Below are 16,792 nucleotides of genomic sequence, written 5' to 3' on the forward strand. Positions count from 1 at the left end.
AATGTACAGTGCGTTTTTTTTTTTTTGTTTTTTTTTGTGGATTTGTATGTAGATTTTCAAGATATTGAGCCATAGTTTCAGAAATTGTGAACTGTAAATGAGTTTTTTTTTCATTGCAAAAGAGCAGAATAAGTTGCATTCTTTAATATGTTTACTACTTTGACACAGCTGCAGATCAAACATGCTGTGACTCAGGCTGAAATCCAACAGCTCAAGAGGAAGGTATGATAACCCTTTTCATGCTAACTGGTCATCATATGTCTAATCGAATTCTGTGTTTTCTTAGGACAAAGAGAAAGCTCACCCAAAAATGAAAACTGTCATTATTTACTTGTCTTTCCAAACCTTCCTATAATTTATGGCATTGTTGACATCAAACCTGATGCAACACGCCTTGAGGCGCCAAGTTTGAATGTGCGAATATATATATGTTTTAATGAGACTTAGAGCTTGGTGGAAGGGAAGATTATCAGTGTATTATGGCTTACTTTCTTTGTAAACTTCTTGGTTTGTGTTCTACAAAAGTAAAAATGCTTTGAGGGTGAGTAAATGATGGATTTTTATGCCTTTTAGATGTTTCAAAAGAACACATATGGAAGTTTTTCTTCTGACAAAGCGTTCCGGTTTTCCACATTTGTAAAGTTTTGATCTATGTTACTTTTTGCATGATAAGTTTAAGAAAGTAATCATCTGTTTGTGTGTTAAGCTGACTCATGCAGACCAGGAGAAGCAGCGCTGGCGTGCTGAAAAAGTCCAGATGGAACATAACATGCAGGAGAATCGGGAGCGCATGGAGAAGCTGGAGGGATATTGGATGGAGGCGCAGAGTCTGTGCCAGGCTGTGGATGAGCACCTGAAAGAAACACAGGCTCAATACCAGGCTCTAGAGCGCAAATACAGCAAGGCCAAACGCCTTATAAAAGAGTATCAGCAAAAGTGAGAGATACTAATCCAAATCCACAATCTTAAAGGGTTAGTTCATCCAAAAATGAAAATTAAGTCATTAATTACTCACCCCCATGCTGTACCAACCCCGTAAGACCTTCGTTCATCTTCAGAACACAAATAAAGATATTTTTGATTGAATCTGAGAGCTGGATCAGTCCTACATAGAATGCCTAAGGGACTGGCTCTTGACGGCCCATAAAGTCATTAAAGAAAAGGTTTAAATATTCCATGTGCCTACAGCGGCTCAATTATAAGTTTATCAAGCGACGAGACTACTTTTTGTGCGAAAAAAAACATAAATAACGACTTAATTCGACTATTCTATTTCTTCCTTATGGGCGCATGCGTGAGAACTGAGACGAGGACGTTCTTCTCCTTCGACTACTTTTTGTTACCGGCTGCTCCGCTTAGGAGTTTTACCGCCCCCTACCGTATAAAATGATGATCCATATATAAGGCGCTCCGGATTATAAGGAACACTGTCGTTTTTTGAGAAGATTAAAGGCTTTTAAGTGCACCTTATAGTGCGGAAAATACGCTAATTGAAAAGCGTATGTACAGCGCGCATCTTCCTCTGCTTGTAAACAGAAAGTTTTGCGCTTCCAGCTATATCAGCACATCATCTTATACGGTAGGGGGCGGTAAAACTCCTAAGCGGAGCAGCCGGTAACAAAAAGTAGTCGAAGGAGTAGAACGTCCTCGTCTCAGTTCTCGCGCTTGCGCCCATAAGGAAGTAATAGAATAGTCGAATTAAGTCGTTATTTATGTTTTTTTTCGCACAAAAAGTAGTCTCGTCGCTTGATAAACTTATAATTGAGCCGCTGTAGGCACATGGAATATTTAAACCTTTTCTTTAATGACTTTATGGGCCGTCAAGAGCCAGTCCCTTAGGCATTCTATGTAGGACTGATCCAGCTCTCAGATTCAATCAAAAATATCTTTATTTGTGTCCCGAAGATGAACGAAGGTCTTACGGGGTTGGTACAGCATGGGGGTGAGTAATTAATGACTTAATTTTCATTTTTGGGTGAACTAACCCTTTAATAAAGGTCTGATTTAGTTTTAACCCTGAGTTTTTTTAAAGCTTAATATAAAGTAAGTTCTCATATTCACCTGCTATTTGTTATTAATTGTAATGTAATGTTCATTTTATGTACAATAAATACATTTAAATATACTGTACATTCAGTAAACATTATAAAGCAGCATTCTAGAAGACATGTACTAAACACACTAAAAACTATTTGTATAAACAGTAAGAAGGTCCATGATGTGAAACTCATTTTTATTTGGATTAATTAATTTATTCAAAATGAAATGAGTTAGTTACACGTCTACTACGGTAACAAAAACTGAACGAATGGAAGCAAAAGTTTAATCAAAAGATTGTTATAATCTATTTAAAAAAATAAATAAAAAAAAATCCTATTTGTTAAAGAAAAAAAAAACTTTTACCAAAAATGTTCACATCACATGCATCAGAGATACAAGGACATTTCATTATTAAATGAAAATTTACAACCTTACTATAAACTATATGCAATAAAATGCTATGAACTGAATAAAACTGAACTGTGCAAATGTGTTTTAAATGAGATTTTTCGCTTAGTAATCAGCCCAAGATAATTATAGATTAATGATCTTTTTCCTTTTTTTTAATTAAACTTCAGGAATCTAATCAGTGTCTTTTTCCTTCTATTGTTTTATACAGGGAGATTGAGTTACTGAAGAAGAAAACAGCTCAGCAGAAAACTCTAGAGGAGACTGAAGCTTCACATAAGGAGGAAACAGATCAACTCCAAGACAAGGTAGAGCGATCACAAAAATCCTTTTGCTTACTAATACATCAATGATACAGTTCACAAATATGGCTATTTAGACAATTCAAATGAAGCAGTCATAAGAAATATATCTTTATACAGGTAACAGATCTTGGGTCACAGGTCGAGGAGTTGAAGTCACTGGATCCATCGTAAAAGTTATTAATTGTTTAAATAACTACTTCAGTGTAAATGTACCGGAACTGGGGAAATAGAGAATCTGTACTTTTGCCCATTTAATTATTGTAAGTTTCATTCCTTCATACCTTTATTTCAGGCGTTTTATGCTTTTAGAGATTTTTCTTTATTCATTCTTAGTATTGTGAATAAACGTTTTACCCTGCAGTGTTTGCTCTTTAAAACCCTTTGTATTTTCCTTATATTTAACTCTCTAGATAATGATTCGGCCGTCATCGATAGTTTTGCCAAAGTTGTTCCTGTAATGATCTCACGTACACAATAAACTCTGTTGTCTTTTTTAAGTTATGTCAACAACATAAATGTGGCAGAACAGAAGACTGAACTTTCATTAACAAAACACTACAGTGGAATATTTTTCCAGTTTCAGTCCTGAAACTAATGAAACAGAGGCACTGATTGGACCAAAAGCGGTGAAAACAACGTCTCGTGTTTGAAGACATCTGTTTCTGAAACTCCAGTAATGACCTGCCACTTGCTGCTGTACCTTAAAAGTCTCATTACTCTTTTTTTTCCTTTTATCCTGAAGTCTTTCTTAGGACTGTCCTTATGAGGCACTGTTACATGGGATAAAAAGTATATATTAGTAGAAAATGGGAAGCACATCATTCATGAATGGACGGAACCTGAGGAACATAGGAAAGACTCAAAATGATAAATGGTCTCTTAAAGAACCAGTCAAGGATGTATTTCAGCTAATATTTTGTGGTCATTAAAAACAATATACTTAGATTAGCCTTATTATATATATATATCCAGATTTAAAGGGATTTCTCTCACTCCAATTGCCTCTATTCTACCTATATCAGTTCACACTATACCTCTTGTGCAAGGTTTTGGTGACTTGAACCTTAAAAACCAACTGCTGCCTTTTTCCTCAGTATTACTCCAGTGTTGTCACTCTCCAGTGTTCATTTTGACCTCCCCTTAAACCTTCTTTACAGAGGCAGAAACAGAAAAAAAGATGTTTCGCTACTTACTTTGTATCATTTTGATTCACAGTGATGTAAACAATACTGGTCCAGAAGCACTTCCTGTTTCAGTTTTTTAACACTACATAAAAGCTGGGATAAAATACAACCAACAGAACATTTAAAACGGAATCAAAAAGTTAAACGAACATCTTTAAGATGTTTTTTTTTTTTTTTTACATTTTTTTCTTTACAACAGTTACAAACTGAAACAGGAAGTGCTTCTGGACCAGTGTTGTTTACGTCTTGTGAAATGGTCAATACCAGACACATGTATGATTATGGGACTGGCCTCCACATGTGTATAGTTTTTTTCTTTCTTTTTTTTTTATGAATGTGATTTTAAACACTGTTAAAAGAGATTGACCTGTAGAGGTCACAATAGTTTCATGAAATCTGGATATATGTAAAAAAAAAAAAAAAAAAAAAAAGACACTATCTACATACTACTGCCTGGAGTGAACCTGCCTCATGAATTGTTCAATATAATTTAACCTAATACAGAGCACAGCTAGACTAGCTGTTGGAGAAACATGTTCTAGATTCGACAGTGAATTTCACATTCTATAGGAAGCAAGACATTTTGTTAACGTAATCATGTGAAGTATTTGAAGGAACCACAAACTATAAATGATTGTGATTGTAGATTTAGTGTCACCATTAGTCTTTACACCAGGACTAAATAAAATCGATGAGGCATGTAAACAACTTTTTTTTTGTTTTTTCAGTGCAATGCTTGTATGAAAAACACTCATATGGTTTGTTAATGTGCTTTTATGAAATAAAGTCAACTGTGGATTTGTAGGTTGCTTTGTTTTCTTTAAGTGTTGCATACTCTTTCATATGCTTAAAATAACTTAATTGCATGGATGTAAAGAAGGAGACCTAATCTGACAGCAGTTTGGCACTGGCTCTCTCTCACATACACACACACATTCAAATTTGCCGCTCCTGTTATCGCTATTGTCCGGGTGCACACGAGACACATAGCATTTGATCATGCAAACTCAAAGTACTCATCATCCTGTTACAATAAGTTCACATCGCATATCCACGCATACATATGTTCAAATGGATTTACCTGTTCAGGATGAGTTGATGTTAGTTGTGAAAGAGACAGATTGAACGTGATCGTTGGTATCGTGGGCTATTTATAGCGCACTGTCGCGTCTCCGCAAAAATGGCGTCACCCGGAACAGAGGGTACTATGTGTCATGTGATGTGGGAAATGTTTTGTGTCCATAGTTAAATTATGTTTTAAAATAAAATTACTTGATGTTGGTATGTATTTTATGGGTATATATTGATGTTTAATGTTTATTAGTGCAAGTTTATGTAGTACTTAACCACTATGAGACTATTTTGCAGTTCAAACGTGACCATGTGCATTACTAACCTCTAGAGGGAGCAAATTGACACAACGTATTTTTTTTGTGTGTTGACAAAGATGTCAGATCATTTTCTTAATGTATAATCGTTAATCACAAAAACAAAAACTAAAAAAAAACCTCAGCCCTCAAATGCCTGATACTAGAGGCTTCTCTTCCTCTTAAACCCAAACATCTTACATTAACATTATAAATGTAATAGTGTTTGATATGAATGCATCAGTGGTACATAAAATACAGTTCTTACATTTAATTTAATATTTTTTAAAACATACTCTGCATTAGACAGCTTTTTGTTTCTAAAATATTATGGTCATTGGGATATGGGGAAAGAAAAAAGTCATTCAATTATTTCATTTTATTAATGCATTTGAGGGTTAAATTGTTTCCAAGAAGGCATGACATTTGCATAGCAACAATGTGCATGTCAAGAACTCACACACATCTTCAAGCTATCTGAAATATTTTCTAACCCCTAAAATAAGTTGGGTTTTTTTGAGAGAGAGATTTTGTAGCAATGACACAGATGGTATGTATAAAGCTTGACACTCAGTCCTGTAAACAAACTAATGATTATGATGGTATCTTTAGCAGCATTTGTCAGGAAATCAGTCAACCCATGTTTTGGAATTTTGTACTGTTTTTTTTTTTTTTTTTTCAATGATTTCATAATTATTTCATGGTCATTCTAATAAACCAGCTCCTTAGTGTGGTTAAGGTAACTTTTTTCTTCTCTAATTTGTTTGTACACATATGACAATGTTGATTTTAATAAATTTACTAAAGACAATAAACACATTGCATTTTATACAGGATAAAGTATGGCTAAAACACATTTGTAAACAAAGCAAAACTAAAATAAAATGTAAGAGGCTAACTAGACATGATTAAAAAAAAATCATAATAACAGTAAAGCATGGTGAAATGCTGTTATCCATGCAAGGTTTTTATTTGATATGGAAATAAATTATACTCTGCATGCGCCTAAAATAATCTAAAAGCAAAATATTAACAGAATTTTCTCTTGTGGGTTCTAATTTTTAAGAATGTAAAAATCTTTAATTTTAATTTTCCCATATCTTCCAAGTTTCTTGACAAGAAGAAAACATCTTGCAACACATCAATGTAACATTTTTTTTACTATGATCATAGGAACATTGTTCAACAATTACACATTTTGTCATTAATAAAATATAGTTTTGACTTTTGCACATCTGATTCAATAACTCTGGGGGACCAACTACACCTAGAAATTGTGTGCTAACTTATGTTATACTGAAAAATGCCATGTTCAGATCTGTCTAAACATTTTTACAAGAACAATCTCTTTCCATTGGCAACATAATGTTGTCTTAAAAAAGTTACTATTTTATTTAGGAATGCATTTTCTGGTGATGCCGGGTGAGATGGTATCTACGAGTAAAGCTTCTTCCACACTGTGTGCAGGGGAAAAGTTTGGTGCCATTATGAAGCTGTTGGTGAGCTTTGAGACTTTGTGGCCTACTAAAGCTTTTTCCACAATCGAGGCACTGGCACGGCCGAACGCCTGAATGCTTCCGTTCATGCCTCCTCAAATCTCCTGATTGCCTGAAGCTTTCGCCGCACTGTGAACACAAGAAAGGTTTTTCACCTGTGTGTGTGCGGAGATGCACATTCAGTTGCCCAGAGTGGACAAAACTCTTTCCGCACTGCTGACACGTGTAAGGTTTTTCTCCTGTGTGGATGCGCTGGTGTTGCTTGAGGCTATTAAACCAGCTGAAGGCCTTTCCGCAATCTGTGCACAGATACAACTTCTCCCCCTGCTTGAAACAGCTGTGATTCTTGAAGCCCTTGATTGTGCTAAAGCTCTTGCAGCACTGGCTGCAGCTGTGAGGCTTTTCAACGGACAAAACGCCCCCTTCTTGGAAACTCAGATATTTGACGCTCATTTCTGGGTGGTGACGGCGGATGTGTTTGAAGAGGTAGCGCTCATCAGTGAAGGAGAAGGGGCAGTAGGTGCAGGGAAAGATGGTGGCGTTCACCAGGGCCGAGCTCTGGCGGTGGGGTTTGCGGCGTGAATGGCTCTGCTGGTGGCGCTTCAAGCCAGAAGACTGGGTGAAGGACTTGAGGCACAACGTGCAACAGTAGGGCTTCTCCTTGGAGTGGACTGTGCGCTCATGGCGACGAAGGTTACACATACGGTTGAAGTAAAGGTTGCAGTGGGAGCAACTGTAAGATCCGTCTCCCTGCTGAATGCACTCGTGGGCTTTGAGAATCTCAAAATCGCTGAAAGCTCTCAGGCATTCACCGCAGACATGCCGGGAAGCTGGCGCTTCCTGTGGTTCTCCCATCTCATTGTTATCTTGTCCAGCACATTGGTGAGTTTTCAATGTCTCCAAATCAGAGAACGTTTGTTCACACTCAGTGCAGTTGGGTAAACTCTTCGGCACTTCAACCTCCGCTTGCTTGTTTTTGGGTGGTCGGCCCCGTGGTCGGCCAACGGACGCTTTTTTAGGACAACTACTGCCTCTCAGAAGGCTCTTTGCAGACCTCTTCACTCGAGTAGGAGGTTCATAGGTTGGGTCATGCTTGTCAGAATTCATCTGTGCATCACCCTCAGTCCCTGCTGTGAGTGAGCCACTCTCAACTAATCTGAGATACTCTCCGTGGTGATGCCGTTTAAGATGTTGATTTAAGTTGAATTTGGCCACAAATGAAAAGGAGCACTTGGTGCAAGGATATATGCCAGAAGGTCTGTCAGCATCTTTCTCTTTCGTTTCCTCCCCCTGGTGGGTTTGTTGGTGTCTTTTCAGCCCTGTTGCCTGACTAAAACACTTCTTACAATGGCTGCAGCAATAAGGCTTCTCTTTAGAGTGAATCGTGCGCTGGTGTCTCTTCAGATGACAAGATCTCAAAAAGTTCCGGCCACACTCACCACATTTATTTATTTCATCCGAGATCTCGGTAGCACAATTCGCCTGGTCACTCAAACCATTACTGCAGGCTTCGGACAAATCGGCGCAGTCTGACTTTTCTGAGTCGTGAATCGGTTGTCCATTTAGGGTTGAAATTTCACCCTGACAGCTTTCTGTCATTGACTGCATATGGGTCGGAGGAGCTGCATCTGAGGCCAGAAGGCACTGGTCGATGTCTATAACTGTTGAGTGGTCTTCGGACTCAAGCGGATTTGTCTGCATGAAGTGCGCATACTGATCGGGATGCGAGCGCTTCACGTGAACATGCAGATAAAAAATAGTTGGGAAGGAGTATTGGCAATGAGGACATGGACAGAACTGAGTCGCCTGTTCTTCAGTTGTACCTGAAAACATAAATTATATTACTGGAAAGCCAAAAGCCATGACAGATATCAACAGCAAATGCATTACAGTCAGTGTATTAAGTCACTTTGTATTTCTACAAAGTACGGGGGTTGGACAATGAAACTGAAATACCTGGTTTTACAACACAATAATTTGTTAGAATGGTGAGGGCCTCATTTTGCATCCAAATACAGCACCAATTGACAGATAGAAGTCCTTCACAGTGACCAGAGGGATTATGAGCCGTTCCACTTCCAGAACAGTGTCCAGGTCACTATACGATGCTGGTGGACTCGCTCCTCCAAAACACCTCAATAATATTCAGATCTGGTGACTGTCAGACCATGGGAGATGTTCAACGTCACTTTCATCTTCATCAAACCCTTCTGTCACAAGTCTTGCTGTGTGTGTTGGTGCATGATCATGCTGATACACGGTTTGAGCATCAGGTGCTCATGATCCTCCAGAAGGGTTTGGTAGTTCTCGGCAGTGTCGTGTCCATCAAATACAATCAGGATTGTCATGATATTGGAGCTCAAACCATCACTGATCCACCCGTGCTTCACTCTGAAGATTGGCCGCCAGGCATATAGATGTGAAACCTCCAACATTGGCCAGTGTTTCAGTTTCATTGTCCAACCCCTGTATATTAGCTAAATAACTGAAATGTTTATGGGACAATTACAAAGGTTAACTTCAAATATGCTAAGGCAGTGTTTAGCTCAAACAGCAGAGCATGACCCTAGCAACGACAAGGATTGGATTCCCATGGAATCTATGAAATGATGAAATATATAGAACCAGAGTGCATTTAGGCCATGCCCACACTGGGGGGTGCAATCCAACGGTGTCCATAGAGTGCCGAAGTTATGACGTCACTTTGTAGGACAACTCGGAAGTTAGTGGCGCATGGTTTCCCTCGAACGAAAAGCTATGCATTTTCCCCAAAAAATAAGATCTGTGTTCAACAAAGAGTTGTGACCCTTACACATTTTGTCTATCAAGATAATCTTTACAAGTTATTTACTTACAAAATAAGGTTTAAAAAACACAAGCAGGTTATAACTGGTGTGTTTTATGTCATAGATCAAAACGTGAAAATATTTAGAGTCTTTGTTCACCACAGACCTTATTTCAGGCGATTTAGCAAAAACCTATTAAAAAACCCCATAGACTTTAGGGCGAGGGAACCGGAAGTGCTAAAATGCTAACTCACTTCCGCGTTTTGGTCTACAGAGTGACGTCATAACTTCGGCACTCAATTGACTTTGCATTGCGAGAGGCTGCCTCCTTGTCATTTCTGACTTATAACAAAAAACAAAACAATGTCTAAAAGCTGCTATGTGACAAAGTGTAAAGCAAACAAGCTAAAAAAGAAAAAAAATTATTTTTATAATCTGTCGATCCCCCAAAAAACGAGCGTATTAAGGACACAAAAGTGGATACAGGAAATTTTGAAACAGAGCACAAGACGTCATATTACTTCTGAGAACTACGTCCACTGGAGGGGAACGTAATCAGTGACAGGATAGCTTATCTTACAGAAATATAATATATAAAACTGACATTTGGATATTTGATTTACCAGTGACAAAATGTTTACTGCACACACGTAGTGTATTTTTTAGTGCATACTGAGTCTCAGGATCCTTAAATGCTTGTTTTTTGGGGGTCGACAGCTTTAAAAAAAACGTATTTCTGTATTTCTTGTTTGCTGTACACCTTTTTACATAGAAGCCTTTAGACATTGTTTTGTTTTTGTTATAAGTCAGAAATGACAAGGAGTCAATGGAGACGGCTTGATTGTCCCAAAAACATGCTTCCCTCTAAGGTGAATTAAATCAGGAATTCTTGAATATCATCTGGATTAACTCTGAATTTTAGTAAAGTTAATAATGGCGCATCTATTTAAATTACGCAGTTAGGATATGGTAAATTTCGTGAATTAATTATTTACAATTCATGCAACTGCAGTCTATCTTTAGGCTACTTGCCCTATCTCTCTAAAAATGTAAACGGCCCTACATCTAAAGACTATTATATTGTTTACGGAATGATTGGCACCGCTCCGTTGAAGCTAACTTTAGTAACAAAAAAAAAAAAAAAAAACATGTGTCGGGAAGAGAAAGCTTATTTTAGGAGGAGTGATTTTCTCTCTCTCTATTTTTGTACTGTACTATTTGTGGCATCAACTAATTATGTTACTAAAAATGTCACAACAAATCAAAATTACTGTGCATGGCATTCTTTTAAATGTAAAGCAACTTTTGGTCAAAATCTAACATATTTTTTCCTTTGTATAATGAGCTCATTTATAAATAATATATATGAGCAATTTCACATTTGCGAAATTTCACAAATTAACTGCACATTTATGTAACATTCTTTAGAACATGCCACAGAATACAGTTACAGAATAAAGAAAAACAAAAAACAAAAAAAACTAACACTTCAGAATACTGTTCGGACCGTCATTAGTGAATAATGACACAGAAACAAATGAGTAATGCACTATTAACATTTTAGTAACTACAATGAACTAACAAGACACTCTGATAAACAAACTAGTAAGTAATAGCGCTTTAGCTGAATTTGGTAGTTCACTATTAGCCTACAATTTTTTTATACCTCACTGAGAACTAAGAACTTTACAGGTTCATAATTAACATAATTAATACATAATTTATAATATAAGATAACAGTAACCCACTAATGGTTCAAGTGTTACCAGATCCTTCTAAAGGAACTACTAATAATTTGGATCAGTATCCTAAAGTGAAAAGCTTGATAACTACCTAAATATTGATTGAAGTCATTGTAAGCTTCTGAGATTTTTTGTAAGCCTAAGGCTTTGTATAATAATGACTCGGGTGTTACTACATCCTTCTTAAGAAACTGCTAATGATTTGGATCAGTATCAGTAAAGTGAATATCATGGGAACAAATTAGCAATGACTAAAAGTGTTACCAAATCCATCGGAAGGAATTACCATTCAAAATCTTACAAAAATCTCAAAATAAATGAAATGACTTCAGTAATTACCATCAAGCGTAGCGTCAGTTCTGGCAGGTCACGTTAGTCAAGCTGTATGCTAATTGTCAATTGTATTTGATGATAGTGGCCCTGACAGAACTAGAATGATCAGACTTGAGTCATAACCTGTAGGTTACTGTTATAACTTATATTATAAATGATGCATTATTCATTTTAATTATGAACCTGTAAATAGTAGTTCTTAGAAGTTCTCTGGGAGGTATGAAAAAAATAGTAGCTACTAATTAGCTAATAGTGAACTACCAAATTCAAATGAGCACTATTACTTACTAATTTGTTAATCAGAGTTTCTTGTTAGTTAATAGTACTTACTAGAATGTTAATAGAGCGTTACTCGTTTGTTCCTGTGTAGTTATTCATTAATGATGGAACAGTATTCTAAAGCGTTACCAAAAAACCTGCTAGTTGATTACATGGCACAATGTTAACACACAGGAGATGTAGTTACCTAGAGAAATGCATTTCTTATTCCAGATCTTATCCCAGAGGGTGCCAAGTCCTTGAGCATATTCCTCAGCATACCAAACTCTAAATTCCTGCCCAGGGCTAATAGGGCGACAACAACGGAACAGAATACGTCCATTTTGCTGGAATGCAACAAGATTCTGTTCCGTCTCACTCATTGAACACACCACAAACCTAAGGTGAAGACACAAGATTGAGACAACTACAAAATAAATGCATAAACTACAATACACAACAAAAGAGCATAGAAGTACTAACTTCATCCAGTTAGAGTGAGTATCCCTCTCTGTATCTATGTAACTATATTGATGGTTGCCTCTGTAAATCTGGAGAGAAAAAAGCATTACTATATGTTTAGCCCAATACATGTTGAAATTACAATTGTAACTCTAACCATTAACAAAACAATAAGGTTGACACTCACTACCCAAGAGTAGGCACTATCCAATGCCTTTTCCTCACAGGTCACTTCTCCATCCAAAGGTCCAAAAAGCATCCCCAATGGCACAGTCTGGCCTTGGTTGAAAACCCCAAGTCCTGCTTTAGAGATGCTAGATCGACCTATAACCAAGCCTTGTGGCAGTGTTAGCAGAGCTCTCTGAGGAATGCCCATAGCTGTAGGTGAGTCACATGTAAATAATGGTGGCCCATGAACCTCACATTGGTCTATGAAGTGCTGATGACACATCTCACAGTCTGCCAAAAACCAAGGAGTACAAGAAGGAGAGGGTATTGGAGATACACATGAAAGAGAAGGGAAAACAATTATGTTTTGAAAAAAACATCTGCCAATTTAAGTTTGTAGTTTATTTACTTACAGAAATGTTGATCGTTAAACATGCTGCCCTCCTGTTCCGCCATCATCATAACAGAAGAATAATTAGTAACACAGCCTTGTGTCTCTAAATTCTGCTCATCAATTGGTGACAAATCTGTCAGGAACCAGATGAAAAAAAGTATTTTATTATAATATGCATTTTACAGTGGTAACATTGCTGAGCAAAAACGCCTTCTCCCTTGAAGAAAGGTTATGGTGTTTATATATATATATATATATATACCATAAATCTCTTAAGAACAAGAACAAGAAAAACAACAGCAGAATAACTTACGAATGACTGACATGGCAAAACTGAACATGCATTCTAAGGCTGTCGTGACACAATCTAGTGACCTTGTTTTAACTGTTTAAACAGCCGTTTAATAATGGCATACATTCTTAAAACGCATTAATCAGTCATAAGTTTGAACCAGGCATGTAGATTAAGCTAAACTCTTCAGAGAAATTAAAAAGAGAGATAGATATTTATGTTTACATGTCGATTCGAGCAGTCTACAGCTAGCATGGTAAATGTATAGTTAGCTAACTACACTTTAGTATACAACAACACCCACCCGGACTGTCCGACATTGTTTCACTAAACGCAGGAAGTTGCACTTTTTACTCCTCAACACCGTATGCACACTCGGACATTCAGGTTATGCAATCCTGTTGTCCGTTCAAGATAACTGGTTAGTTAGCGAACAAGAGACCTACGTACTCAGCGCTTCCCAAAACAGGAAGTTGTAATACGTCGGCATTTTTCATGTGACGCCATCGCGGTACGTGGTGCGTGTTGACCGTGGACTGCAACCCAGTCAACGAGAAATGCGCTCTATGGCCCTTATGCTTCCCCTGGCAAAACTGTTTTGTATTTATTTTAATGTTTTATTTCTGTATATTGTAATGTATATTTTGTTACGTTTTTTTGTGATGTGATTTGTACTTTGTTTTTGCAATAAAAAATGCGCTCTAATTCCTTCTTTTTGTATAATAATGTTCTCAATATGAAAAAATGAAATACCTCCGCTCAGTGCCGCTCAAACGCTAGATCTGATTCGCTGGTGATTATCAGGTGATTATGTGTGTTGTAGTAGTATTCTATGGTCACTTCAGGGGCTTCATGGAAGCAGCACGTGAAAGTGTGTGAAACAGTGTAGTCGAGTCCCAAAATAGATAAATAGCCATGGATAAGATGCAGTAGGCATTTTTGAGGAAAAGTACCGTTGTTTCTCTATGATTTTTAGGTGCTGAATCCATTTCTGCCGTATAACAAGTTGTAAACATCACTGTTTTGGCATAAACAATAAAAACAAAATGGCTGCCAAAAACATGTATTTATTGCCGTTTAAACATTTTTAAAGCATTTATTATGTTTTAATGCATTTATTGTAGTTTAAACCTTAAACTTTAGAACTAAATTTAAACATGTAAACAATGAAAAAACAACATTAGCATGAAAGGGACGGTTTTTAATGTTTAAATGGCTGCTGGAACTCTGAAATTTCAACAAAATCAAGCAACAATTATTCCAAAAGTTATTCGTTCATACAAGTATCATTGGACTTTCTGCAAATTTGCAGGATGCAGTGCATGGATTAGGCTTGCAGCCGCATCGGGCTGTCCTGCACCCAGTGGTGCAGGCACAGGTGATTAACTCCTCACTCACAGGCATCTGGAACTGGGGGTAGTCACATAATAATAATAATAACTAGAATGTACATTTCCAGAGGAAAATGTGAAGTGGTGCTTGCAGTGGCAAAACTCACCACCCGGTTGCTAGGGTGTTATGGCTGGTTGCTATGGTGTTCTGGGTGGTTGCTAGGCGGTTGCTAGGGTATTATTGTTGGTTGCTAAGTTGTTCTGGGTGTTGCTAGGTGGTTGCTATGTGGTTGCTAGGGTATTCTGGGTGGTTGCTAGGGTGTTGCTAGGTGATTGCTAGGGTGTTCTGGGTGGTTGCTAGGGTGTTGCTAGGTGGTTGCTAGGGTGTTTTGGGTGGTTGCTAGGGTGTTGCTAGGCGGTTGCTAGTGTGTTCTGGGTGGTTGCTAGGGTGTTGCTAGGCAGTTGCTAGGGTGTTCTGAGTGGTTGCTATGGTGTTGCTAGGTGGTTGCTAGGGTGTTCTGGGTGGTTGCTAGGGTGTTATGGGTGGTTGCTATGGTGTTGATGGGCGGTTGCTAGGGTATTCTTGGTGGTTGCTAGGGTGTTCTTGGTGGTTGCTAGGGTGTTCTGGGTGGTTGCTATGGTGTTGTTAGGCGGTTGCTAGGGTATTCTGGGTGGTTGCTAGGGTGTTGCTAGCATGTTCTGGGTGGTTGCTAGGTTGTTGCTAGGAGGTTGGTAGTTGTCACAGATGGTTACTATGAAGTTTGTAGCATTTTCTTGGCATGATTTAGCACTTAGCTAATCAATATTAGCATGTAGCTATTCTCTGCTAGCATGTGTAGCATGTAGCAAGTCATGTTTGCTAGCATGAGTAAAAAGAGCCAACCCCCATCTCTATACGATGTTTTGATGCAGAGATGTAGGTCTTACAAAATGGTTGCTAGGGTACTCTGTTTGGTTGCTAGGGAGTGGCTTGGCAGCTGCCAATCATGAAGCTCCAAAGTCAATGTGAATGTATGAACCAACCCCCATCTCTATACGATGTTTTGATGCAGAGATAAAGTCTTGCAAAATGGTTGCTAGGGTACTCTGTTTGGTTGCTAGGGAGTGGCTTGGTAGCTGCCAATCATGAAACTCCAAAGGCTGCTTGTCAGTATGAATGATATAAACCAACTCCCATGCCTCTATGACATTCAGAATGGAAGATATCCCTCTTTGGATTTTGGTTGCTAAGGTGCTCTACAATGGTTGCTAGGGCATGGCCAGAAATTGTTGAGGTGATTCATGATTGGCTGTTTTCTAGTCAAACGAGCCCACCCTCATGTTTCTATGACACTTATATCCTGAGATATCCCTTTGATCTCTTTTAATGGAAGTCTATGGGAGTTGTTGCTAAGGTGCTCTAAATGGTTGCTAGGGCGTGGCTTAATAGCTTCACAATGATGCTGAGAGACTGATTGGTCGTCTGAGTAAAATGAGCCCGCCCCCTTGTCTCTATGACACTGTGATCCAGAGCTATGTTTAATACAAAATCCCTATGCAATTTACCATAGTAGGAAAAACACATGCATTTGATGGGACGTCCTTCACCATAGTAAGTCAATGGGGAAAACTTTGGGCAGCTCCTGCCCCCCAGGGGTGCAACTTTTACCCCATTGTGAGGTATATTCTTACAGAGCCTGCAAGCCTCTTCAAATGTGGAAAATCACACATTTTTCCCAAATCAATGTTCGGAGCTATGAGTCGTCAAAATTTGTCTCAATGTTAAGTCTATGGGATTTTTTGGAAATTTGTTCGCCCCTGGGGCGAGCACCGTACCCCTGATCTCTTATAAAATTCATTTGACACTTCTCCTCAATAGGCCGCACGATTTGATGCCTCATTCATGGGTCTGTGACAAAAACTGTGGACGTAGGAGTGCGCCAAACTTTTTCCTGGAATAGTATAATGCTATACTAGAAATTTTAAATAACATGGGGGTCAATGGGGGAAAATTTGGGCAGCTCCTGCCCCCCAGGGGTGCAACTTTTACCCCATTGTGAGGTATGTTCTTACAGAGCCTGTCAGCCTCTTCAAATGTGGTAAATCACAGGCTTCTGTGAAATCCTCGCTCGGAGCTATGAGTCGTCAAAGTTTGTCGCAATGTTAAGTCTATGGGATTTTTGGGAAATTTGTTCGCCCTTCGGGCGAACATCGTACCCCCGATCGCTTAGAAAAGTCATAGCACAC

The 16,792-nt window shown here is 38.3% G+C and overlaps 2 protein-coding genes across 3 annotated transcripts in view; one reads left to right on the forward strand and one right to left on the reverse strand.

The window, feature by feature from the left end:
• Positions 1-4,741, forward strand: part of ppp1r9bb (protein phosphatase 1, regulatory subunit 9Bb) — a 34,339-nt gene extending 29,598 nt beyond the window's left edge. For both annotated transcript variants that reach the window (XM_039685460.2, XM_039685461.2), the window contains exons 7-10: positions 169-222; positions 707-936; positions 2,660-2,756; positions 2,871-4,741. In XM_039685460.2, coding sequence (XP_039541394.2) covers positions 169-222; positions 707-936; positions 2,660-2,756; positions 2,871-2,924 — 435 coding nt within the window. In that variant the 3' untranslated portion in view covers positions 2,925-4,741. The remainder of the gene's footprint in view (positions 1-168; positions 223-706; positions 937-2,659; positions 2,757-2,870) is intronic.
• A 927-nt stretch (positions 4,742-5,668) lies between these two features.
• prdm9 (PR domain containing 9) lies at positions 5,669-13,713 on the reverse strand. Its single transcript, XM_039685414.2, has 6 exons — positions 13,540-13,713; positions 12,963-13,076; positions 12,569-12,840; positions 12,403-12,470; positions 12,128-12,318; positions 5,669-8,623 (listed from the first exon to the last, which is right to left on the reverse strand). The coding sequence occupies exons 1-6, from the start codon at positions 13,553-13,555 to the stop codon at positions 6,699-6,701; spliced, it is 2,586 nt and encodes an 861-aa protein (XP_039541348.2). The 5' UTR covers positions 13,556-13,713; the 3' UTR covers positions 5,669-6,698.
• Between the last annotated feature and the right edge of the window lie 3,079 nt (positions 13,714-16,792).

This window comes from Pimephales promelas, chromosome 17 (genome assembly GCF_988280905.1).
Source record: "Pimephales promelas chromosome 17, fPimPro1.hap1.1, whole genome shotgun sequence".
Taxonomy (NCBI): Eukaryota; Metazoa; Chordata; class Actinopteri; order Cypriniformes; family Leuciscidae; genus Pimephales; species Pimephales promelas.